General features: G+C 38.5%; 1 protein-coding gene across 1 annotated transcript in view; it reads right to left on the bottom strand.

The window, feature by feature from the left end:
* Positions 1 to 27,452, bottom strand: part of sema6e (sema domain, transmembrane domain (TM), and cytoplasmic domain, (semaphorin) 6E) — a gene marked incomplete in the record, with an annotated part of 183,495 nt that overhangs the window by 35,245 nt on the left and 120,798 nt on the right. The window contains 10 exon segments of the mRNA XM_036215699.1: positions 333 to 410; positions 10,470 to 10,607; positions 10,897 to 11,073; positions 15,000 to 15,155; positions 15,543 to 15,674; positions 18,357 to 18,574; positions 18,725 to 18,813; positions 19,673 to 19,795; positions 21,952 to 22,042; positions 26,932 to 27,033. Coding sequence (XP_036071592.1) covers positions 333 to 410; positions 10,470 to 10,607; positions 10,897 to 11,073; positions 15,000 to 15,155; positions 15,543 to 15,674; positions 18,357 to 18,574; positions 18,725 to 18,813; positions 19,673 to 19,795; positions 21,952 to 22,042; positions 26,932 to 27,033 — 1,304 coding nt within the window.

Below are 27,452 nucleotides of genomic sequence, written 5' to 3'. Positions count from 1 at the left end.
AATGTTTTTCTTTTTCCTACATTTTTGAAGGTGAGCAAGTGAAAGTATATAAATCCAAATGTCAGAGGTGTTGAAAATCTGCAAGTGCATTTACAAAACATAGATCTGTATTTGTTTTAAGAATTAGAATTTTAAAAATGACAAAATATTTGAATCTACTGGAAAAAAAAAACATTTTGGAACAAAGTTAAATAACATTTTTCTACATAAAATCTGACTCCTGAAACCCAGACCAAACCAGAAAGCTGCTTTCAGGGCCAACTCTGACCAATGACTGTCATGTTACTCCTTCATTTAGAGATGAGATATTCGAAAAAAAGTGTGAAACGTACCTGAAACCAGGTGAAACGGTGACACAGCTGCCGGACTTCAGCCAAACGCAGTAAGGATCCCGAGAAGACAAACAGCTCCTGTGAGACAGAAACACAGAAACTCTGTGATGGGGAAACAAATGGAACAGAACACAAAGCCCAGAGGATGCTGGGTAATAAGACGGCACCTAAACCAAAACTTTAAAGCTCCGGAAACAAACCAAATCAAACTTTATTTATAAAGCACTTGTTGGTAACACAAAATCTTTTACAGAATAAAAATATCTTTCAAATTTAAAAAACAAAACAAATCAAATTTTTACTCTGTCTTTCACTTGAAGTTAAACAGAAACATTTAGAATGTATTACACAGCAGCAATCAACTAAAACGCTGCATGAAAAATCCTCTTTCTAATCAACTTAAACATTGAAGATAAAAATACCAAGAATAAAAGCTCCCAAAGCCAAAAAAGTCCTTCTTGTGATTGGAAAAGTCTCCCTAATAACTATCCATCCATTTTCTAATCCTGTTTTGGTCGTTGCAGAGGTTGCTGGAGCCTATCCCAGCTACCCGTTCATCGCAGAGAATCACTGAAGAGATGTCTTAATGTTAGTGATTGAAATATGAAGCATATTTCTAGTCAATACTGAGTGAGAACATGGACACCCAACACAGAGAGAACCCAACAGGGATTTGAGCCAGGACCTTCAAGCCAGATCACGATCACCTATTGATCTTTTGTACAAGCCTTTACAGTGGTCTTGTAATTATGATTATCCCATTTTCAACCCAAATTTAAAAATCTGTGTCACTTTCTTGGAGATAGTTTCTGCAGAGCAACAGTAATTAAAGTGTAACCAAACAGGGAAATTGGAGGCTGACTCCGCCCACAAGCAAAATGGGAAAATCCAGTCAGAGGGGGCGGGGCTGGGAAACAAGGACTGTTATCATTACTGGAGCTACAGATCATGACGTGGGATTTCTGAAATGATGAGGAACTGTAATGATTTGACCAATCACAAAATTCATCTGTAATACTTCGTTTCAACCTGAAGGGGGCAGCACACAGACAGTTTTTGACTATATTTTTAAGAATTAAACAAGTTTATTTTAATGTGTCAATGACCAACAGACAGCACTTTTAAAGCTCCATTTATAGAAGTCAACAGACAAAAAAAGTTGATTTAGGGTTTGGTTTCTTTAAGTAGAAGTTCATTGTGGGCGAGACTTTTGGCATGGAGCAACCCCACCCCCCCTTCCTCTCCTCACTACAGATTAGAGCAAAGCAGGGAGCTTTTGCTCCGCCCACTGTATTTTCAATGTCACAACTACAATATTCTTCAAAATGCATTTTTTTGTGCTCCTGATTACAACAGTTCAAATAGAGAAATACTCAGAAATGCAATTTTAAGCTTAAGATTGTATCTATATGTCTCCCTCATGTGAATTATCATCGAAGTGGGTCTTTAAATATCATTTAAGGATTTTAAGGAGGCCTAGAAATGTCTACAACAAACAAAATCCCAAATAAAAATGATCACAACACAGAAGTGTTCAGCAACTGTGTGACACAAAATGCAGCAGTGATGAGTCGTGTTTGTCGCAACCTCCAATCAGCAGAAAAGATGCAAATTCAGTGAATTTATCTTTTTATTCTGATAGAGAATCCCATTTACAGTTCAGAGTGGTTAGTCAAACCTAAATTTGGTTTGAGTGTCTATTTTGATTTTCTTTTATTTTTGACTTCCAGTCCTGCAGACGTGACTCAGGCCGTCCTGCAGTCCTGCTGACTGATAAAAGGCGAGTCATGTGTCTGCCATTAATCTCAAATAGACTTGAGGTAACAATATTAGTTCAGAAAAAAAACATTAATATAAACAACTGTAGTAAAAATGGACAAATTGATGACATGCTTCTTCTAGTTTTGTTTATTAACAGAAATCTATAAACACAAAGAACTCATGATTCTGAAGTTTCTTAAGGCAAACAACGATTCATGACTCGATCGTTCTTGTTGTTTCTAGAGTTCTAAATCCACCTCTTGGAGTCTTTGGTCGGATGGATCATTATCACATTTGTTTTTCGTGCTCAGAAGTCGGTGGAGAAGTTTCTGAACTCGCTTTAAGGCTTGGACTCCTGTTTAATCTACGATGGGAGACGCTTCTTTGTGAACACAAACAGCCTCCGGCTTTGAAGATTCAAAGGCGAAGCAGACGTTGTCGAGCTGCTGTTTATCTACGCTTTTCAATAAAAGAATCACACAAACTGTTAAGAAATTGCCTTCTTATTTTTCTGCTTCAGAAGTGCTGACTCACTGCTCGGTCCGTCAGCGCTCACGTCGAGGTCCATGAAAACCCTCTCTGTCTCTGTGGGGCTGGAGCCGGCTTTAGCGCTGGTCTCATGTGTGCAGTCAGCAGATAGTCCGATCACCTGATCCCATTTACTGTCAGCTTGTGATTCACTGAATAACGTGACGACTTGTTTACTTCCATCCTTAAGCTGGTCAACATTAACCACCATCAATAGCCTATAAAGCAAATTCCCTGCAGAATGACGGTGTTTTTCTGAAACCCACGTCTGTGTTCTTGATTAAACTCTATCTGTGTTTGGCATTCAACGCCTCTGCTGCGTTGAACTACATGCATTTTAATTCGTCCCCCTCAGTTGGGTTACACTAATCTCACGCCCTTCCCACATCCCCGTGCAACAGCGGAGCGACATTGGGTGGGAGTCTGACGGCTGCAGGAGACAACATTTTTGCAAGGTTGTGGTGTTCACCCAGCAGCCACGACATAATGAGCGTGAAGCACACAATCACTACAGAAGGGCAACAAACAATAATAACAAAAAAACCTTTGCGTCAGTCTTTGCCAAACCCAGACCTCAAAGCAGTGGAGGATCGAGCTTAGATAGCTTTTAATGAGGATCCTGTGACCTATTTTGAAATGATTTAGTTTGGAAAATCCCACTGAGAGCGAATCAGCGTCAGAGCAGAGATTCTTCCTATAGCTGAACCTGCAGCTGCATCTAAGAGAAAACACTCAACTGGTGTCCTTCACTGTTGGACTTAAAGTCCCACTCAAACATCTTCTGAGCTCTTACGAATTTTCAGAATGTTTTTTTTTTTTTAATTATTATGATTATGTCGTTTTTAGGCTAAATTTAAAAAAATTCTGTGTGGGACATAGTTTCTGCAGAGTGGCAGGAGTTCCTCAAAAATTCAGTTGTGGGTGGGACCTTACCTAAACATATCTCCATTTCCCATCATGCATTTGGTTGCACCCTCTACCTCTAGCTTACAGCCCCTTACACCCTCAACCTAACATTTGCAATGTTAAATGTTAAAAATGTTAAGCAAAATCGGAGCTATCCAGTCAAAAGGTTTTGAGCCAGACTCACGTCACGGCCCCAATGGGAAGACCTGGCTCAAGTCTAGTGGAAAAATCAAAATTGGACTATAACAAAAAGTGTCCACCAGTGAGAAAGAGGGACACCGTTTATTAAATAAAGGAAATGAATAAACTAAGTCCTGAAAAGCAAAAGGGAAAAACAAGTCATAATTAAAAAACCACCAGGAATTCTTTTAAAACCGCTAACAGATGATCGGAGCGGCTCTTCAAGATTTTACTTTGCTGCATCGTCAGCTGTCATCAAGGTTCACCATTATTTGTTGTACAGAAGTGCAGGTCATTTATTTTAACTGCAATGACATCCAGTTGTTGTGACTGCAGCGAGACAGAGCTTCCAGGAGACTGAGGCACCAGCAGCAGTCGGGGTCACTTTGACCCGGTTCTGAGAAAAACTGATTTAATAACCGAGAGTTTCGCTGTTGTTCTAACAAAATAAACACCGTGTTTCATTTTCCCATCAGAAGACCTTTTAACTTTCCTTCTTTTAACAGACAAGCTTCTCGGGTCGATCAATAATTGAAACCAAAATCACATCCCGCCAAAACAAACAGCATGTTTGTTTGCAGAACATGACGCTGAATGTCCTGGAAGAGCAGAAATACACGAGCACGGTTACCATGGAGGAGGTCTGTGGTGTAACTGTGACATCAAATTCATTTATGAAGGTTACAGCAGCAACACAACATCACGCTCTGTAGAATCTAAAGAAGATTCAACGTTTTTTTTTTGATGGCACTAAAAAAAGCTGCATTGTTATAAAGGATATTTATATAAGTTCAAGAAGGTTTATAATGTCACCTCTAATGAGTCCCGATAATTTTGTGCACTAATAACATTTCAAACACTTATAAAGTATCAATTTTGACTGAAACTCTAAATAAAATAATGTGTTTATTGGAGTAATGCATGAAGAGAATCTATTGTAAAAAATGCACTCGCAGTCTGATTTTAAGGATGCATTTCAAATCGAGCAAAGCTCATAGAATTATTTATTCCTGACAAACTTCTTACAGAATTTATTCCCTCCAGCAATCTCACCTTAGAAATAATGTTTTAAAAGGATCATTCTAAACTTAGCGCGGCTGCAAGTGCAACTGCAGGCTTTGATAAGGAAAAAAGTGTTGAGCTTGCATTTCGTTTTTCCCAAATGTCTTCAAAAAATAAAATCTAAAGACTGTCAGGCTCTGTCTTATTATTATTATAGATCTGCCGGTTTACAGATTCAAGACTTTAGTGCTCAGAGGCTGAAAAGACTTCGCCATGGCTGCATACTGAGGTGCTGATTTAATAATTATTAACATTTTCTGTTTTCTCTTTAACAGAAGAATTGTTTCTAGACACATAACACTGCATTTGTTCTTTAAAGTTGTCATTTGTGACATTGTTGCAGGGTCTTCTGAACTTTCACTTTTTAAAGAGCCAAAATCCTTGAAATAACCAAACGATGATTCAGCAGAAAGTACGTCAGTTGATGTGATGTTCCTGGTAAAAATATCTTAATTTTTCAAATAGGTCTAAAATAAATTAGGTATAAAAAATATGGTTAAGACTCTATACTAGTGAGTTAACTAAATATATGTTTACTTTGATATTTTAGCTCAACATTCAAATAAACTTTGGGATATTATCAGATTACAAACTTTTATCGATGCTAAAATCTCTCATGAGATGGGGCTAGAGGTGCAAAATGAAAGAGCTTTAAATTCCTGTTTGCTTGTAAATCATGGAGATGAAGCTTTAAAGTAACTTTCTTAAACACCTTTAACTAATTTTTTTCTTGTAATTTTGTGTTTTTTACAGAAAAAAGCAGCTTCACACATGATGAGGCCTTGATGTACCAAATGTTTCGCTACAAAGGACCATCTGTGGAGCCAGACTCTAAAAAAACCTTTGAAAAAGAACTTAAGAAAATCCTCATCAGGTGATAAAACACAACTTAGATGTATGAGTGAAGTTCCTAACTATGGATCCGATAAATAATACCCTGCTATGACTAAAGGTAACAGACACCTTTAAAATGTTCTGGTTACATTTTTCTCATAGTAGAGGACTTATAGAAAAGAATTTATGATTAAAACTGTGTTTCTTAGTATTTAATTTGAACCGCGTCGATTCAGAAAACCAGATGCTCCGAGTAATGACACAACTACTGTCTTACATTACTATACTACAAAAATTTGCAGAATTCCAACCCCAAATTAATACCAATCCAGCAACTTTTCAAAAAAAAAAAAAAAAAAAAATCACATTCTTAACCGCCAATACAAAAAAATTGCTAACGGCTAATGCTAGTTTTTCTGTTACACCAAAGTTCCCTCCAGTTGTCTTTGATTTATTATAAAATTATTCTTATTAATGTTCTTTTAAGGATGAAGATACCGTCAAGTCAGCTTTACTTATCAAATATGCTGTTTACACGATATAGAGCACAGATAAAATGTTCTTCCTCCCAATCTAAAGTGCAAACGGCAATAATAATAACAATAAAAACAGTATCTAATATTTACAATAGGAAGCACAAACACAATAAGAATGAACAAGGTATGATGGGTTGAATCATAAAGTGGCCATGGATAATAGATTATGTATAAAGTGACAAGAGTGCTGAGGAACATGAGTAACGGAGAGAGTGAAGGCAGTTTTTTGGTTGGACTCATGTTCAGATGGAATGGAAGGATGGGTGATTTTAACCAAAATAATAATAAAAAAAACACAACAGCTACAAGTGTTTTTCAAATGCTTTTTTCGTCTGCTCCTGATTCACAATGATTTGAACAAAAAGTACTCAGAAATACAATTTAAAGATATATTTTCTTTATGGACTCCATTAAAAAAATGGAACAAAAACGAAAGTTTTATTTCTGCTTCAGTCAACTGCTAACATCATCTCAACTAAAGCTAAAGTACATGTTTTTATTGGATTATTTTGATTTCTGTAGTCAAAGTACAAAAATACAATTTTAATAAAGACTTCAGTAATTCATATTAACATCTAACCTGTAATCAGGGCTTCCGTTTCTTTTTGTAGTCTATAACATTTTGTTATTTCTGGAGTTTCAGGATTGTGGTCAGAAAAACAAAAGTAATTAAATTAAATCTTTAGTTGAACATGAAAATGTGTGAAATAGCAAAGAAAACCTCCATTCTTTATGTTAATAACCAGGTTTCTGCATAAAGGTAGTTAGATAGTTTTAATTTGTAAACGTTAAAACTTATTTCAGTGTGTTTGTTATTCACAGACACATTTATTTAGTCGGAGGAGACTGAGCTGACTTGATTTGGAGGCTAATTCCTCTCTGTGGTCATGAACTGGACCGACGCAGCCTCAGAGAAAACTCTGGATTGAATCTAAACAAACCCAGACTGGATCAGATTCAGCTCCACTGGGTTAGCACACAGATGCAGACTGCACGCAGCTGCATTTCCACATCTGCCCGCCGCCGTCTGATCGGAGCAGAAGCTGCGTGGGCGACTGCTCTAAAAAAGAAGCTATTTTTCACCTTCAAAGCTAAAGCAGACGTGAACATTTGTCTGAAGGTGCAGAAAGGGAACCCACAAGTTCATGCATTGCAAATCATTTTACTTCACACTCCCCTGCTTGGATTACAAATATCCTGCTCCCCATCTCCCTAGAAGACCCTCAAAAATAAAAATATATACATTTATCTGCTCAAAGACGATGCGAGTTCAGGCGGTTCATATGAAAACAGTAATCTCTGTTGGCTCTGAAACTCTCTGGATCCAAAACACTTTGAGGGTTTGGGGCCTCTCCTGCTCTTTTATTGTATTTTTTATTAAAATTCCCATTTCATACACTTCCCTGCTGCAGCTCCGACCAGAGTATTTTCTGAAACCTAATATTGGCAGCGGGGCCTCGAGTGAAAATAAAAACAAATCTAATGATACAGGCTACAGCGAGGGACAGAAAAACACCAGCCGGGAGAGGGAAAATGGAGGCGGTGCGGAGAGAGATGAAGTAAATCTCATCTGGGGGGAGACAGATTCATTGGAGTGTTAAAGGAGGATGTGGCAGCTGAAACCTGACCTCCCGGCCAGTGCTGGTGCAGCTTATGGGGCCCTTAATCCAAACAAGAGGTGTGCTGCAGCCTCAGTGTCCAAAAAGGATCTGGGGATGTTGCCGACCCGTGAGCTCCAGACGGGCCCGATCCATTTTCTACCCCTTTAAACCCTCAGAAAAAACAGGGGGGCCACCAGTGCTGGCACGGAGCCGATCAGCTGGATCCAATTTATGACTAAATGATGTTGAGAGCTGCAACAGCCTCTGCAATGAGGGGCTAGCATGCTATGGGGTATTCACACACTCCCCGAGGGAGATAAGAAATCTTTCTTCTGGCCTGACAGGGAAAAAAATGGGGGCTGGGTGGGGGCAACATTCTTGTGAACCCCCAAAAATAGATCCCAAAGCCGGAGAAAGAGTACAGCAGCAGCCTGGAAAAGACTCTGCCGTGCTCGGACTATAAACAGGATGTAAGAGATTCATTTGTTATTTCATCCAAAACATTTAGAGAACGGGGACGCGTCACGTATGCATTGGTGGGATGAGAAGGACAAGAGTTTGTTTCTGGTATCAATGTTTTATACAATCACAAGTTGGTCCACAACAGCAGGAAAAAACAGACAAATAAAACCCAGATTTATACAGAAAATGATGAATAAACAGAAAATTTAAATATGTCGCTTTATTTTTTTAAGTAAAATGTTAAAGTTCCACTCCAACTTTATTTTTTCCATCCCAGTAATCTCTTAATTATTAAGTTTTTAGCCACAATCCAAAAGAGCCTTATTATATTATATCATTATATTATATTGTATCGAAAGCAGCAGCAGTAGCTCTTTATAGATTATATTCTGGGTGTCGCTCAGAGCTCTGATTGCGCGCTCACGTGTGAGCTTGTAGCCTTAAGCTAACCCTGGCAGTGCAAAAATAACCAGTGCAGTATTGGATCAATCCAGTCGTCCAGTTTTGAGCCTGAATCACAATACAGCACAAATGTTGAACGCTCATCATGTCCCCCACATGAGAGGGTGCGCACAGGGGGAGGGGGACTTTGGCACACCCATTTCAAAAGCTGCGTCATTAGTCTGAGCCTTTTCTAGCATCCAGTTTTCTGATCCAACATCATTTGAGTCAAGAAATACTCAGAAATGCAGTTCTAATCTTAATATTAATATTTAATATATTAATATATAGCTAATATACCTTTTTGATTTAGGGACACTGGAATTATATATGTGATTTCTAACAGAACAAATGAATTGAACAACAGGAAGGATGTTAGAAAGTAAATATGTACTAAACATTAAAAACAAATTTAACTTAAAATGTGTTATTTAGTTTGATTTTAAGATAAAAATGGTTCAGAAATAGGAATAGTTGGACTGTTGTACTTAGAATATCATATTTTGGGAGAAAGTGTATAAATATTCTGGCTGTATCTGTTCTTGACTGTTCTCAGTCTAAACACACTCACACTGAAACAAAAGTATTTCTAAAAAAATAGAAATAAATAAAGAATTAAAAAAAAAGAAAAGTTTTTTTTTTTCTGAATAGTCACATCTCTTCATCCCGCTGCTGCCTCTCACAGCTGAACTCGCTCCAGTCATCCTCTAAGGCTGGTCGCTCCTCCACAGCAGCACATCAGCAGATTTGTCCAGTTCTACTCTGAGCTTTTTTTTCTTCCCTTTTCCTGCTGGAGCTGAAATCTTGCTCACACGTTGAGTGTGGCCCACAAACCCCGGCTCAGGCTCTGATGGATTAGAGAGCGGCCCGAGGAGACAGACCTGCTCCCAGCCGAGCCTCCGCCGTGTTTGCTACAGATATCGGACGAGGTTACGACAACGGTGACCCGCACGGCTCTGAACAACAACAAAGCCGCTGCCCGGCTGGTCCCGACACCACTGTAAAGTTAATGAGGAACGATTTCAAATAAATACATCTGAAATAAACGCTTTTCTGCGTGTGCTTGAGCTGCCAACACCGCTAACAACTTTACTGGGACTGTTTTTGGGAAACGTCGGTCCTGGAATCAGACAGCAGGAGCCTGTTTTCCCAAAAGCCTGTGACGGCAGCATGAGAGGAACAGTTTCCTTAAACTGGCAAAGGAATCCGCTTCCTCTGAATTACCTGGCAGCGCTGCAGCCGCTTCTCTGCGGTGGAAACGCTGGAAAACTTAAATCCCATGCAGCTTTTCTGGGCCGCTGCAGGAATTTAGAGACTTCCAAATCAAAGTGCCTCAAGCTGCTCATTTACCTCCATTACTACTATTTACCTGTTATTCTAAAATATGTTTGCACATCTTCAATCAGATTATTATTTTCTAAAAATCAAACCTCAAATTATTAAAAAATAAAGATTTTTTAGCTTGTAATTCCTATTGGAAGCAGAGGGGGCGTCTGTTTATGAAAGAATCTGCTTTGCAAGACGGGAAGTCTAAAAGCTCATTTGACTTTTTATTCTGTATTTTTGCGAACATTCAGAGGGATAATGCAATTAGCAAACTTGTCAGATGAATAGATTTTGAATAGTAACAAAAAGATTCAGAATGGAGCTGGAGCAGCTGCTGGTGCAGCTATGATGATGTAAAAATGAGAAAAAGATTTAATTAAACTCTGATGCTTCGGTTCAAAACCCCACAAATTTCCAGTTGTAAAGTCAAATACACTCTGGAATCTGATGGAGACTAGAAACCGAGCAGAGTGGATGTGAAGTATGGTTTAAATTCTCACTTTTTGCAGTTTCCGTACTCGGAGCAGCGACTGAGAGGAACGCGGATGACGCAGCTGGAGAACGCCACGAACAGCGCGTGGTGATCGCGGTCCAGCTCGAGCCCCAGAACCCTCCTGTCCTCTCCGTGAACGTTGCATCTGGGAGGAGAAAAGAAAACAGAGTTTCACCGCTGCACCGCCTGGAACGTCCTTTCATTTTTAAGCAGCAGACTGGCAGAAGCTTGAAATGATCCAGATGGCTGCATGTGAGTCCAGCTTCATGCAGGCTGAGCAAACTGTGAAGGCAGAAAACAACACCAGAGCAGAGGAAGCTGTTTGTCCTGCTTTATGGGGTTCCAGAAAACAAGAGTTTGAGGGGCCAGAACCCAAAAAAGTAACGAGATGAAGAAAAGAAAGAGGGAGAACAAATACGGAGCGGTTCTCTGACTTGTTGGGGTTGTAGACGTCCACGTCCTCCAGCAGCTGGGTGCTGAACGAAGCGTTGGCTCCCTCAGTGCTGGCCAGGATCTTCAGCACATGGCCGTTATCTGAACCCAGGAACACCACCGTGTGGTTCTTGTAGGGCCCGGCTGAAGTATCTACCGCTATCTGGGTCAGCTTGAACCTAGAGAAAACAAGAATAGTCTAAAGCCAGAGGAAATTGTACCACTGAGGAAATGATCTAAATGAAATCTTTGAGGACTTATGAGGATGCTCAGCATACGAGACACCATCCTGATGACATCTGAAAGTTGGGATTCGGTGGTAAACAACACAAAGAGTGGGCGATGACAGAGCTGAACGGAGACAGCATCAGCATACTGTTTATCTTCAGCAATTTTCTCTCCTCCCTCGTCGGCATCTAATGCTTTCATTATATTAATTCATCGATTATCCTCCCACATCCACTCGGTCCTTCTATCCCTTGCATCTTTTAGCTTTCTGCCTTCACGTTGTCACTGCTTCATAAGGTTTCACAGCCGTACGCTGATGTGAGTCCTGAGGTTAACCCCTTCATGTCGATAACTCACTTAAATAAATCCAGGACTTCACGTAATTTAGATTAAACATCCTAGCACCAACTGGACCCTCCAATCCATCATCCTCAACTGCATGTGACAAAATCAAAAACCACGTTTTTTTTTTTAAATGGTGAATTTTCAGATGTTTTTTCTCCATAGCAACCATTTTAGTTTTTGATCATCTGGTGGTGACGAAAAGGTTTATGTCATTTTTAGGAGAATCTGCAAAAGTAAACTTGTGGATTTCCTTGGCAACAGTGGTCTTTTGTTAACCATTCCAACTATATTTATATCATATGTTGAATCGTTTTGCTTTGCTGGAGCCAACAACTTACATTTTTCCCAATTTTTCTGTAAAAATGGTCAGAGGTATAAAGGAACGCCACTTTTACGAGCTTGCCACCCTAAAGCCATTCAAATCCAACATTTCCTCCCAAGCAGCTTCTAAATGACGCTCAGGGATTTAGGAGGTGTTAGATCAAAATCCCTAAGAGGAGTTTAATTTTATAGAAGGAAAAACGATCAAGATGGTGGCCTCTTACTGAGGTCAAAGGTCAACAAAACCTCAGTTGTGGTTGTAAACTTAACCTGGTAATCATTTCAAATCTTCTCATTGTTTTGGTTTCGTACCGACAGATCGGTACGGGAGCTTTCGACTAGTGATGATGTCACACTACGGTAACACCACTTAGACCACGTGCGTCAAAGTCAAGGCCCAGTGGCCGGATCCGGCCCGCTGGGGGATTATATCCGACCCTCCAAATCATTTGATATTTTCGTTATTAATGGCTCAATGTTATCTTGCTCTGGCTCACATTTTGACCCATGGTTAAGGACCCTCTGCCTCAAAAATTGACGATTTGCGTGTCTCCAACTTGTTGTTTTTTGACGTTTAATTAAATGAAGGCTCCCCAATCTACATGCTGCAAACCGGTACTTGGAAGTTGACTGCACCGGTATCCTAACCTTACCGGTACCGGACAGTTGGTACTGGACGCAAATAAGTATAAGTCCAATCCAGTAATATATATCAATGGTCCGGATCAAGGTTAATCTTACACATCATCAGGCTGATGTATGGCCAATCAAATATTGAGACGTCATCCCAGTCGGCAGCCGGTCTGCCGCCGAACACATATGGCACATACACCGCAATAAGGAGCAAATTTTGATGATTTTTTTTGAGAATCCGGCAGGTGAAGTTCTCCTTGGTAAGGAAGAAGAAACGCCTTATGCTCCTTCTAGTCCAGGACGGCTGCAGGACATAAATATATTTTATTATAATTGGAAATATAATTGAAGGTTTGATAATAAAATGAATCCAAACTTGTCCAAATATTCAGAAACTTCTTCTAATCGGATTACTTCCAGATTCTTCTTCAGAGGGCGCCAGCAGCCTCCGTGCCCTCGCTTCAGCCCCCCCCCCTGCAGATGGTCCCACACAGGCTGCTGTGTTTACCCACACAGACCTGACTGGCACGTTCCCTGCAATGAGTCGGCGGAGCGGCGGGATGCTCTTGTGGTTGGGTTTCATTTATCTAGCAGGTCTCTGGAGAACGGCGCAGCAGATGTGATGATTTTGGCGCCAGATGTGAAGCGGTACATGCTTCCCCGGTGTGGAGCTACGGCAGCGTCTGGCTGGCTGTCAGCCTGGCTCTGCTTCAGGAGGAGCGCTCGGGGGGGGGACTCTGGTTTGTGTGTGTGTGGGGAGGCTGCATCTGTGATTATATATGATGTGAGTTTACCCACTGCTGAGGCTTTCTCGGTGAATGAAATACTGGTGACACGTATTCACAATTCTACGCCCACCGCCGTCATCATGTGACATTCTAAGATGTCACAGCAACATCTGTGACTTCAGCGTGTGCCGCCGTGGAAGGACGGATCGTCTCAGAAAGATCCGGGACTCTGATGCAAACAGAGGTCGACTGTTGAGTGAATCCGATTGGTCTAAATGAGAGTCCAGTGATTCAGCTGAACTCACTCGTAGACATCAATCGCAGCGTCAGCAGGAAAAACGAGGGCGCTGAATCGTGTTTGCAGACAAAGGAAATATATAAACAAAAACACTGCTCTTTTATTTGCTTTTTACTGTGATTTAAACTACAATTTGTTCTTAAAAAGAACAAATTCAAAGCAGTTTATGCTCTTCTTGATTGTAAGATTAACAATGAAAGAAAAAATGAACAAAAAAAAAGTAATACAGTTATAACATTTCTTAAATTCAACGTAGAAACATTTGACGTGTATTAGTGACTATTGTAGACAAAAATGCTTTTTCTATGACATCACACAAGTAAATATCAATTAAACTGTATTAGATTTTATTAGCAAAGAATGTTACATATTTCTTATTTGTGAAAATAAGCAGATTTTTAGACTTTTAAATTAATACATATTTCTTAAAACTAATAAGAAAAATGATCAGGTGGATTAAAAGTTTGACCTTTTTTTTAACTTAAAAACCCACTCCAATCATCTTTTATATTATTTTTAAAGTGTCTTTTAATTATCATTATATCATCACGTAAATTTCCTAGGACATAGTTTCTGCAGAGCGGCAGGAGTTCTTTAGAAATTTAATGTGTGAATTGATGGGTGGGGTCGCTGGCATGGAGCAACCCCGCCCCCTTTCTCCTCCTCGATGTGGAGCAGGGAGCTTGTGGATAGGGCTGGGCTGATGAAATCAGTTAATCGATCTGAATCGATCTCAGCTAAATAGATCAATCTAACACATAATGCTAAAATCTGCTAACTTGATGCTAACATATAATGGGATTTCCCATAAGACGGCTAATGCTAACGCTCAGTCGACCTAAACATACATTACTGACTAAATGAACATTCACAGGCATGAATTTCCAAAACTCTGTATTTTTACTCATACTTTCTTTTTCTTCTGGAATAAGGTTATGCTATAGTGTGATCGCCACCTAGTGGCCAAACTGAAACGGCCTCCAGGAGAGGCAGAACAATCGTTGGAGCTTCTCCGTTTGAGAATCCAATCTCATATTTTAGTCATGAACTTTACGGTATGTGAACAGTATCAGATTAACATGAAAATGTGAAGCATTGTATTTTGTATTAAATACATTTTCAACTTTTTTCAAGGTGCATTTTTTTGTCTGCTTCAGATCCACAACAATTTACATAAAGAAATACCTAAAAATGCAATATTTGGATTAGAAAAAATGCCACAAGAACACATTAAAAACAGCAGCAACAGCATTTTGATTGAAGTAGAGTCTTAAAGATACATTTTAGTTAAGTTTCTCCTTTGTGTCGTTTCCCTCCAAAATCCCAGCATGCCTGTGCAGTAAATTGATTCAAATGTAGAATTGAGATAATCTTCGTCTCATGTTTGGTAAAAACCAGAGAAATTCAGAGTCATTTTTTTGGAAGCACACATCTTGATTCATTTTAAGGGGCAGCAGTTCAAACAGAAAGATTTACACATGAGGTTGACTGGATATCGACTGGATATGTCCTGAACTCTTGTAGGAGTTTCACTTATGAGAGCAGCATGTACCTGCTGGTGGTGCGGGTGAAGAAGGGCTTGTCGTTGACCGACGGCACGGACTCGTCCATCAGGGGATACGACTTGATGAAAGTCAGAGTCTCGTCGGGAAAAGCGGTGGACGTTTTGTAGGCGGCGGCGGAGCCTTCGCCTGCACAGCTGCCGGGCCTGAGCCATGACAGGGAAGACGGGAGAAACATCAGGCGAGCTCACACAAACACAGGTAAGCAGGAGATAAATGACAGCTGTGTGCGTTAAAAAGTGAGCAGGTGGATGAGCAGCTGCCTTTCCAAATACTTTTTAATGTTTTTTATGTTTGTGTTTTGTTGAGAGGCGTCTGTGCTGAAGAACAGCGGCACCTAAAGCGAACGTGACAATAGCTGCGTTTCCACACGTGTGCACAACAATGTATCGAAATTTAACGAATGTCAAACAAAACACCATTTCGCAATTACTCTATTTCCATGAGGCAAATTTATTATGGCTAATCCAATTTGTGCAATTTTATAATCAATGGAAACCAGCTCATGTGCTGGCTGAGGACAACGTTCCCACCTCGGTTTTGGGACCTGCTCCTCCGGAACTGGCGTCCATGCCGACTCGCTGTTCCTCTGCTCTTTGAATTTGCCGTTGAAGGCCTTCTCTATGTCGTCCATGTAGAAAGCACAGACTGCAGAGCCGGTGATGCTGTTGAAAAACCAAAAGGAGAAAGAGTCTTCAAAATTTGTTCTGACTCTTGTTAAAGTCCAACTCCGATCATCTTTTGATCTATTTTCAAACCGTTCCTGGTGATATTTTAATTACATTTTTTAGTCCAAATCTAAAACCCTGTGTCGTTTTCTAGGACATAGTTTCTGCAGAGCGGCAAGATTTCATTTGAAATTTGTCTCTGAATCGAGGGTAGGATGGTTTCGCCCCCACTTCATGTCAACATGGAATCATCTGAGCGAGGTGACTATCCCAAAACTTTATGAGGAGGTGAAAAGTTATGTTTCTCTTCTCTAAAGTTGGAAAAACGTATTGATTTGATATTTGAAGGTAGTTTCTTTGTTTTGCTCTGAGATCTGGTTTTGAGCCTTTTACAGAGGTATTTACATATTTTTCACGGTGCTTCTGTTTGACAAACTACAACAGAGTATTTTGGCCACATACACACAAAAAAGAAGTAATATTATGAGTTTTTTTTTCCTCTACATGATTTAAAGTAATACATTTATGACATTAAAACACGTAAATTTACAAGAAAAAAAAGTCTAATTTAGCCTATGACTTTTAAGTCATAAATATACGACTGTATTCTCGTAATTTATTAACAGTTACAACATTTTTTTCATAAATTTACTAGATTTAAAGCCGTAATTATTTATTTATTTATATATGGCCCTAATACTCCTTCGTAACAAACCATGTTATTGTGTCATTAATGTAATGTAATAATTTCACTAATAAATGTTAACTGAACTGAATCAGGTTTTGGAACCTTTTTTTGGATAAATATGTTTCTTTAAAGTGCATCTACATAATTTGAAGATTATGTAAGTATTTTTCTATAAATATATCTACATTTGTGAAACTTTGAGCAGAATCTAAACTGTATTGATTTGAATTGAATTAAAAAAAACAAAAAAACGTTAATCACATTAAAACAATCCTGGAATTGTGGGTAATTCTCAGCTCTAATCAGAATGGAGCAGAGCAGAAAGCTGTAGCACCTTTGTCATTGCTACGAGCTTTCTCCAACTGAATTTTACAACAATTTGAATAAAGGAATAATCAGAAATGTAGCTTTGAGCCTAATTTTCCTTACATATGTCATCCATCATCAGAAAAAATGCCACCTTTTTCATCAGAGGGGGTCTTAAAACAGATCATAATCCTGTATGAAATCCTCAAACCAAATTGATTTCAACTCCAGCATTTCCTACAGTAACTCTCTTGCTTAAAGAAATATTTGAAGCCAAAACATTTGCTACAGAGTCCCAACCACATGGTTTCAAATGATCTGAAAGAGACTTTTTAGATGAAAAAGGGAAAAAAAACCCCAAATCATCCCAAGTTACATCAGCTCCTGCAGCAGCGACTGAAGAGGAAAGTGAAGCAGCAGAGCTCACAGACGCATGAACCTCGTGTTCGCCTGTGACATTTGGTTGGTGGATTAAGAATTTGGTGTAAACAACATGAAAGCCTCCATCCGGCCTTGTATCAACAAGCGTGCTAGTTCAAAGCATCTCAGATCGTCGTCTTCATTTTGATGCTGGGTTTGAACACAGCAGGTGTCTTGACCATGTCAGCGGGCCCACATGCACCACGACACACCGCCATGTGATTGATTAGTGAGTGTTAGTCAAAAATCACCTTTTTTTTAAGAATTCTGTACAAACATGAATGTGAAGCATGAAAAACTAAGAAAACCTGGTTTCTTTGAAGAACAGACAAACATTTTTGTCTCCATCTTCTCTGACAAACAAAACTAAACCCTTTAAAGCATCGTTCTTGAAAAACAGGTGCTGAAGGTCTAAAGTCGTGATGAGAATTTGAAAAACTTTCAATAAGTAAAAAGCTGAGTGGCTTTTCTTAGGAACATCACTGCGGCAAGATGAAGACATTTTTAGGGAAAAGGATCATTTTCTGATTTGCCATTTAATTATGTAATTTTTATGTAACCATTTGATCCTCGCAAAGACTAAAAACACTCTTATTTAAAGTTTCAAAGTATCTTACAAGGTTTTAAAGTTGCTCAATACCTAGCTAAGCTTTTCTCAAAATCAGATAGATGTTTAAATATTTTTACTTAATTGCAGTGTTTTATATTTTCTGCTGTAGAAATATATTATTATAATAGGCTTTTATAAAAATTTGGCTAAACGTTGAAATATCTTGGGTCTCTTTGTTTTTTAGTGAAGGAAAATATTGAGTAAAAAGACTAATTCAAACCCAAGAACACTTATTAACCACCCGAGTGGCTGTACGGGTGCTGCATGAGGATTTTTTAAGAGGGGCCAATTTGCACTAAAATGGTTTTCTAATTTTGATCTTAAATGAGTCATTTCCATTTATTACTGTAATCAAAATGACTAAAAATAGGTGCATAAAAACAAACCAAAAACACCCATTTGCTAAAAAGTAGCAAATAAAAAGTACTTGTCGTTGGGCTGTATCACATTTAAGTTTAAGTAATTCTCTGTAATTTTTTTTAGCCATCTGAATGCTTGTGCAGAACTCTTTGTTTCTAGATTTTTACACCTCATAGGATTTATTGTTAAGTAGAGATAATTTTACTACTTTTTTAGTGTTTTTTTTTTTTTATCGATTTTTAGGATACCTCCTTTGTGCCTGTTTTATATCCCTCTCTCTGATCTGCTAGCCCACCTGTTGGCCTGTGTGGTGAAGACTCCCAGCACAGCGGGCCGGTGGTTGATCTGCAGCACGTTGGTCAGCGACTGCAGAACGTCGAAGTAGAAGAAGGAGTCTCCGGGGACCGAGCAGTTGAGCCGCGCTTTGAGGAACGACGTCCAGTATCGCTCCAGCACCCGCGGGGAACCCCCGTTGTCGTTCTTGCAGACCCGCGCGACCCTGGAGAAAACCACCTGATCCCAACAGGAAGTGATTACAAACCAGCACAGCCAGGCAGAGCCAACACATCAGGCAGAATAAAAGACAGGAGCCTGGTCTGCATGATAAGAGACACGGTTGTTGACGGAGTTCCTACTTAGAAGGAATAACAGATTTTTTTGTACCTTTCCAAGAGTCGTGTACTCCACGGCAATCTCGCTGAAGAAAAAGTACACGTAGTTCCCGTACTCGATGGCATGCAGGAAATGAGGCTCTGCACACAAATATGACAGAACCTGTCAGGGATGACTTGTTGCTAAAACCGACAAAGCATCTTAAGCAGGTTGGATGCAAAGCTGATAAACCCGAAAGCACAAAGAAAAACACTTTTCAAAAGTCCTGCTGATGAGACGCCATGAGGATGACGGCTTTTTAATAAAGATATTTCAAAAGAGAAACTAATCTGTAAAAGAAGATGCAGCTTGAAGTCTGTTAACATGAATTATGAATCATTCTCTCATAACTCCACTCATTTAAATTACATTGTGTTATAATGAGAGAAACCTGTTAGCATAATATGCAACATAATTCCAGAGTAAAACGATGCCTGGAAATCCTCATCAGACTGAACATCTGTTTTTTTAGGGTGAGACTTCGACTTTGCTTAAATATATTTTATAAAATACAGAATCCTATTTGTCATAGCAGATTTGATGAAACGTATACGCTGCTCAGGAATTATTATTTTACATGAAATATTGATAAAACTAAAGAAATGCCCTCATCAAATACAAAGAGAATCCTGACTCCGAATAAAGGACGGGTGGAAATTAACAAATCTATGGTGATTTTGAAAGGGAGCAGAAGTTGGTGATCAAAGTAGGTCATTTTTCCCAGTAATAAATACATACCTAAGTAGGGTTAGAAAGTATTTCATCTCAACACTATTGTTTACAAATTAATTTTGGGTCAAATATTGATCAAAACCATGGAGTTTCTGTAAATCCTGCTCTGTTCTGAAAGCTGAAACATCAATCAGGTCCAAACTAATATACAACTATTATTACCACCCTTCTCTACAGACCTGTTTACCTCAGTATAACAGGTATAACCACGCCATATGGGACGCTCACCTCGCAGCCATTTGGAGTCGTACTTGACCGTGCGTAGAACGGGACTGCTTTCTCCCAGACTCCTATAGATGACCGCATCACTGGCCAAGAAGTCAGTCATGGTGGCCGAATAAAAATCACCACCTGAGCAACAAAAAGTATTTTTACAGTGAGGAATCAGCAGTGCTAAATCTAAAAGGCTTGTTGGTCTTTAAAAGGCCGGGCAGATTTTAACCTGCTGGTTCTAGCAGGTCTTCATGGGAACTTCCTGTAATACTAAACTTGGCAGCACCGACTGAATGTTTGTCTCTCGTTTCTCTAAATCCGACCTCAGAGGGTTTCCAGTTCTGGATAGATGTTTCTGTTACAACCAGAAAATCACCAACAAAGCTGAACTACTGAAGAAAACTTGGTTTGGAACAGAGTTTTTAAGAGTCCTCTTTGCATTTTAACTGATGTTGAACATTTGGGGCAATTTATCAGAATTAAAAACCAATGTGATGGCTTCCCAATCATAGTCAGTTATATTAATTTGGATAAAAAAGTAATAAAAAATAAAAATGAAACTTTTTATTAAACATGTTCTTAAATTTACACTGTAAAAAAGTTAATAAAAATATAAATTTTAAGGGTATTCCTTATTCAAATGCTTAATAAATCAACTAGAATATGAAAAGAAAAATATTCAATGTTTTTTTTATTATTTATGAACTCAGTTATCCTGTTTTATCTTTGAAAACTAGGGCTGGGCTCTACGGGGAATTTGGGTATCAATCCTATACCAAGTAAATACAGAGCTACTATCGCTGATATGGATATCGATCTTTTTTCTTGAAATGTTTGATGATATAAGTTGTGGCAATATACAACTTTTTGTTAATCAAGTTTATAATAAAACATAGAAAATTATATTAAATGTTAATAAAATAGTTACAAAAATCTGAACTGACCATACGTCAAATTTGGAACATGTATATTAGTAATGAAATAATACAATATTAATAATAATATATTTTAAAAATAGCACAAATGTAACACAAAATGTGAGTATAACAGCACCACATACATATTTACTAAACATTATAAAGACAGTAAATATCAGTCACTGGAGAAAAAAGTAAACAAAAACAACAATTTAAGAAATATAAAAATATAAACAACACACAAAAAATCCTGCTATTGGTGTAAATATGTGGCTCTTTAATGACTCCACTCTCCGATAAAACAACGAGGGGAGGAGCAGTAAAAGAAGAGGTGATAGGTTATTTACACAGATAGACAATGTTGCCAGATTGTATGATTCTTTAGCTTAAAATGTATAAGAATTTACTCGGATTGGGCTGTTTTATTTTTTCCCAATCTGGCAACCCTGGAGACATATAGAGGCTGCGCTTCATGAACGCCATTTTGGTTTATTCAGCACTTTACTGCAAGGATTAGAGAAAAACTGCGACAAAAGGAATATAAAGTATTGATCTCATCATGCTAGTATCGATAATATCCAATCCCAGATCGATACGCCCACCCCTTTTCAGAACATTTTTTAAACTAAGCTGCTCTTTATTTTTATTGTATTACTTATTTTTTAAAAAAATTTGTATGGATTGAATACATTTTTACTACACACATTCATGTAAATACACTTTTTGTACATATATATGTATTTTCATATTTCATATTATTCATATAAACACATTTTTACACCTAAGACAATCTTATATTATCACAATTTTTTTATCTTCACTTTTTCTGTTTTGTGATTGACATTTAATTAGATGGAGCGTTTATTCATATTTCTCGGTGCTGCTTTACAGTTTAATTAAATTTTGATTTATTAAATGTTCGTGTTGAACGTGTGTGTGTCCTTATAAGCGTGTGTGTTGGTAGGCTAATGGGATTCCAGCTTTTTTAAACTTTTGGTACAAAAAGTACAACAACAAATGAAAAATATGTAAAGTGGAGTTCACTTAGATTTAGAGTTAAATGATACAAACTAGCATCAGAAATGCTCCACTGGAGGATTTTTTTTTTCTAAAGATCCATTTGTGCGTCTCCTGGTATCGTGTTTAATTCTTGGATAAATGAAAGACTGCAGCTCCTCTAAAGGAGATCAATCTTTCCATCTTGTTAGCTTTCATCTAATAACGCCTGACTGCAGCTTTTGATGTGCAGATATGAAACCAAAGTGCTTCTCAGGCGAACGCACCTCATTCTGGAAAAGCAAACGTACCGAGTGAGTCAAGAGACGGGAACAACAAAGATCTGACGACAGCCTCGCCGCATCAGCGTGAGCTACTCACCTGCAAAGAGACCAACGTTGGACTGACGGGACTCGAAGGGGCATCGGGCTTGTCCCACCACCTCCTCGCCCTCCTGCTCGAGCGTCAACATCTAAGACAGAGGAAGGGACAAAAGCAGGCGATAAAACAAAGCGAGCAGAAGATCAGGACATAAAAGGTGACCACTGTATAACAGGCACGTTTACGGTTTGTGGCCTGCTACCGTGACGGCAAAATCAATCCACTGAAACGTGGCAAAAAAGCCCCGAACAACAAGAAAGAGCAACAAATCAGTGAGTAATGATGAGAGCTAACACATGGGCCGTAAAGATTACTTTTATTTGATGCATTACATTTCCATAAAAACTGTGCGTGAAGGTCCTGCTGTTCAGGCAGACAGGACAGTTTATCTCTCTGCCGCAGATATTAAGCTTCTATTTTCCAACCTGCTGTTAACAAGGTTGTAAACCTCAGACACGAAAAAGCATGAAATCTGGCAGCGGCCGTGAACGTGTTTGTGTGTGCGGCATGCAGAGCAGCTTCAGCACCGTCTGGGGCTGCATGGCGACACCGGCGTCCACATAAACCACAACAATGGCCCGTTAACACAGTTACACGCTTCATGTCGTGTTCATTTGATGCTCACAGTCGTGCTGCTGCTCTTCCAACTCGGCCATATGATTCAAATGACTAATTACTTCACTAAACATAAACACTGTGGACTTTTACTGAAGATCTCACTCAAAATGAGTGATTGATTTGAACAAAAAACTACATTTTAAAAAAACATTGTAAAGGGAAGACTTATGTTAAACATTCTATTCTTTATAAAGTTAAAGTCTCACTAGAGAAGCTGCATTTCCTACAATAATGCTAGTTTTCCTGAAAGTAGTTACTGAAGATGCTGAAGTTTTTTGCTGAAAATGGTGATGCAATTTAATTATGTCAAATTTGCTAAAAGACTTGAAATTTTGTTTATAAACTATGAAATGTACCTATATTTCTGGAAAATTCGTAAAAACATAAGCTAAACTACAAATAAGTATTCCCAAATTAGCCAAAACGTTGCTTAAATACTAGCTAGACTCCAATTAAGTTTAAACCGGTAATGTTAAAGTCTGAGAAGTCAGATCAGAAATGGCCTCAAATTTCAGCAAACTGACTTCCTGTGACATCATTGGCCGTATTTATATGTGACTGACTTGGTTGCGATGAGCAAAAATAAGGCACGAACCGGAGAAGTGATGACTGCGCGAAGTTAGAAGGTCGTTACCCGCAGCTCTGATAAACAGAGGCGGACTCAGAACTGCGTTTTGTGATAAACGAACGCTGACAACAGCCTCTTGTCCGTCTACAGACCAGCTGTCTCAGCTGCCTGGTCCTGACTGGCCGTCCGCTCGTGTCTCTGCAAACTGACTCTCTGACTCAGCCCCCCACTGTCCACACATTTTTCTGTGGAGTCCCAGAGAGAGATTCTGTGTTATGATTTATATTTCCTCCCACTTTTCCCAGCTGTCTGAACAGTCGAACGGCTGCTCTTCCTTTCAGAGGAGGGAGGAAGACGTGGGGTGCCTGGCGCAGACGGGGGGGTCGCAGAGAAAAGACACGGTCTGGTGAAATTGTAAATGAGTTATTACTAAAGGGAAAATATGGCGGGGAAATGATAAAGTCTGAATGTGGGTCGCTTCCCAGTTCTTTTACATTAACTTCTCAGCAGGAACAGTTGAGCATTTGGGTTATATCAAACGGAGAAAAAAAAGACTCTTTCGTATTTCCCCAAAACTACATCCTGAACTATCAAGTGTTTGCCTTTTAAAAACGAGGAATAAACAGCCTGCAGTAAAATCCATAACCGTTTACAAAGTTCAAGACTATCTCAACACGTTTGGAAGTAGGATACAGCAGAATCACTTTTCTATAATATGCAGGTGTTTTTGGTCAAAATAAAAATAAATAAAAACAGAAATGCCTCCAGAGTAAATGACTTTTACGGCGTTTGACAAACACATTTAGAAAAAGTGAAACACTTAGTGGAGATAAATGTCAGCTGACCTCCCAGAGGATCAAACTTCCGGGGTCGTAACTATCTTTCTCTCTATCTATATAAGAAAACGCTCTTAGTGTGCTGTTTAATAATTGAGTTTGATTTCAACCAGAATAGATTATTTTATTAATGACCAAAAACAGAATTCAGAAAGAATACTTTGTCGAGATGGTTAATGGGTTTGAAGGGCAGTAAAAATACTGCTGAGTTTGGATTTGTTTTTCTAAAATTCAAACATCCAACAAAAGTAAGAATTGACAGAATATCAATTTAAAATAAAAAAAGTTGATTCAGATTTTCTCTAAACTGCTCAGGTTTTGTTCTTTAATGTTGTGAATTTGTAAATATTACAAATGTGTAACTATTACAAATTCACAACATCTATCTACCAATAGTTGGTGGATGGATGGATGAATGAATGAATGAATGAATATATGGATAAATGGATGGTTGAATAGATTGATGGATGTCATTTCAATTAATCTACTTATATTCAAATTATATAAAAAAAGACAATTGTTGAAAAGCATCAATACACTGTTTTTTATTCAATAACAGAAACTTTTTTGTTCATTTCATGGATTTATTTTTCTATATTTCTATAACTTCACATCATCTTTAACCATAACAGTTGTGTGTTAAATGTTAAGTTTGTAACTTTGGAAAAAGACAAATTCTACAGCAATGTAATGTAATCCATAACAAAATGTTGTCATTAGTCCTTCAGAATAAAACCACTGGATTTTATAAAACCAACTAGCTCACATCATCAACCACTACGAATACATAGAGCTGAGGTTAAAAAGATTCCAATGTATTTACTGGCATAAACAGTCAAGGTGTTCACAGAGGTTAATATTTCTAGCTGATTTTTTAATTGTGTGATTCTCCAAACAATCTGAATATATTAAGTACAGAAGAAACAAGAGATATTTGTGAAAGTACTTGCCTGCGATACACAGCTAAACGCTTTCTATTTCTTACAACACAAATGTACATTTAGGTGTGTATCTTCTCTACTTGTAGGATGTGTACTTCCTCCTCCAGTAAATCGTGGTCCAAACCTGTGATGTCACCTCTGAGCCGGATTTGAAAATTCGACAGACTTCAAAGAGCAGCTCTCAGTGAACGCGGGGCGATCCTTTAAGGATAGTTTAAGCCTAAAGTCTGACGTTTCCATTGGAGCAGCAGCGTGTTAGTTATCGGTGAAGACAGAACAACCTCAGAGACGAGGTGCAGCCCAGGTTCAAACAGTCGCTCCTATCTGCCTCTCCCTCCCTCAGCTTTGTTGTGTCACAGGTGTGTAAGACGCTGCCGTTTGTGTATCGCTGCTTTCTTGTTGAACAGATTACACAACTACAGTGTTTGAAGTCACGTTTAATCTAAAGAGTAAAGAGAGTGTTGCTGAAGCGCCTCCGTCTTCTGCTTCATGTGACTTTTTTTGTAGATAAGATCTGTTGCTTTACATACAAGAATGCGTCATTCTTGACACTTTCTTTAAAGACCAGATCATCTCCGGAGGTGTTCTCCACTGGTGGTTTTTCAGGGAGTTTGTTCAAATAAAGCTACATTTTTCTCAATTTTTTAGCAGCACTTATGAAATATGTAGACAGATTGACAGAAATACAACTGTATTCTTGCACCAACATGGAACAATTTTGCCCAAAAACCTGGAATGTCTGAGGACTGCAGCGCTGGAAGAGAATTCAACTCTCTCTGAAAGGTTTTCCAGAGGGATAGGGACTCGGATTCAGCCAAAAGAAATCTGTTGCAGAAAAACTGCTCTGTTAAGATGTTTTCTAAACCGGAAATGAACTCTATCGAAGAATGACATCTGTTCTAAGACTCCTTTATTTAAAATACTGAAAAAACTAAGCAGGTCTGCTTGATTTATTTATTTATTTTTATTAAACTTTTTAGGTTCTCTTCTTTTTTATTGCAAGTGTGAAATTTATTTGTATGTTTAAGTTGTTTAATTTAGTAGCTTATAGAATTTTTGTCTCTGTCAACATTAACGTGTTAACGCACGCAATTAATCAAGAAAAAAATGAACGCAATGTGAGCTACGTGACCTGGACTGTGTGACCAGAACTTCCTTTTTAGCCGTGCATCCACACCCAGCAGCCAATCAGAATCCAGTATTCACCAGGACTATTAAAGTGCAGAAACACAACATTTGTTTCTTATTGCAGTTTGTCAGCATCTGTGTTTTCTTGGAGTAATACTGCAGAAGTCATTAGAGTTCTGCTCATCTTACAGTTGATGTGTTCTGTGCTCACAAATGACACTTCTTAAATATCACACTTTATACATGTAAACATTTGAGACAATAAAAATAAAGGAAACATGTCTTCTCTGGTCTGTTTTTGTTCAAATGCTGAATATTGTCATATAAAAGTTATCTAATAAAACATTTTATTTAATTGTGATTAATCTGATTAATTTCTTAATCGATTAACAGAACTACTCAGAAATCAAACTCCCTTTAATTTGTCATTGTTTGGCTAAAAGAGCGTTTTTCCCATAACGAATGTCTACCTAATTAAAGTTGTCAGCCGTGACAAAAAGAAGACGAGTTGTTTCAGTGTGTTGACATTAGGAAGTGTTTGTCTAAACTTATTAAAAAGATTACCTTTGATATCATTTTTATTGCAGCTTAATTCTTTCCCACAAATAGAGCGTCTATAATTCACACAAAACATTTGTACTTGCAAATATCAAAGACTAGAACTAAACTGTGTTGTATTTTATGAAGCTTTTCCTGCAGAAAAAACTCTCGCCATGTCTGACTTGCATTTACACATCTATTATGTATAATATTGCCTCACACGGCGCTGTAGAGGCTCCACTGGGCACCAAATAATGGATCGTATTAAAAAGAATGCTGAAAACTGTCACACATTTCATAAAAAGTTGCCGTGTGAATGTAGGAGTGAATAAAAAAAGGAAAAGTCTACCTTATAGTTGCGGCAGGTGGGGTTGAAGGCGTTTGTGCCGCAGGCGAACAGCGTCTCGTCGTTGCGCGGCACCAACACTTTGATGTAGTTGTAACATTCATCCTGTCAGGAGGGAAACAGCTCGGTGTTACCGCGCATTAGGGGGGCAGGATCCTGCTGCTGCTGCTCAGTAAAAACATAATCAAAGCAGACGTCCCAGAAAGTCGACAGCTTTACAGGAGGATGCACATGCAACCTCCACTTTAACCAGCGTAATTGTTCTATGTGGTTACATTAAAGTGGTGGATTAGGACAAATAAGGAATGTCCTACATTTATCACGTGTGGATCAAATCTTCAAGACAGTAAGATGTCTGCCAGGTAAAGTTGTTTCTGAATATAGATTCTAATTAAGGGCAAACTTGTCTTTTAAAGAGGACCAGTAAGGTTGGGAATCAGTATGAAATTATAAAATACTGGTCATCTGTTTTTGGTTCCTTCTTGGATTTTGAACAGGAGGACATAACACACAATCTCAGAAAC

Source organism: Oryzias melastigma, linkage group LG16, assembly GCF_002922805.2.
Source record: "Oryzias melastigma strain HK-1 linkage group LG16, ASM292280v2, whole genome shotgun sequence".
Lineage (NCBI taxonomy): Eukaryota > Metazoa > Chordata > Actinopteri > Beloniformes > Adrianichthyidae > Oryzias > Oryzias melastigma.
The sequence above is the reverse complement of the archived record's forward strand: the minus strand, read 5'-3'. Positions and strand labels throughout refer to the sequence as shown.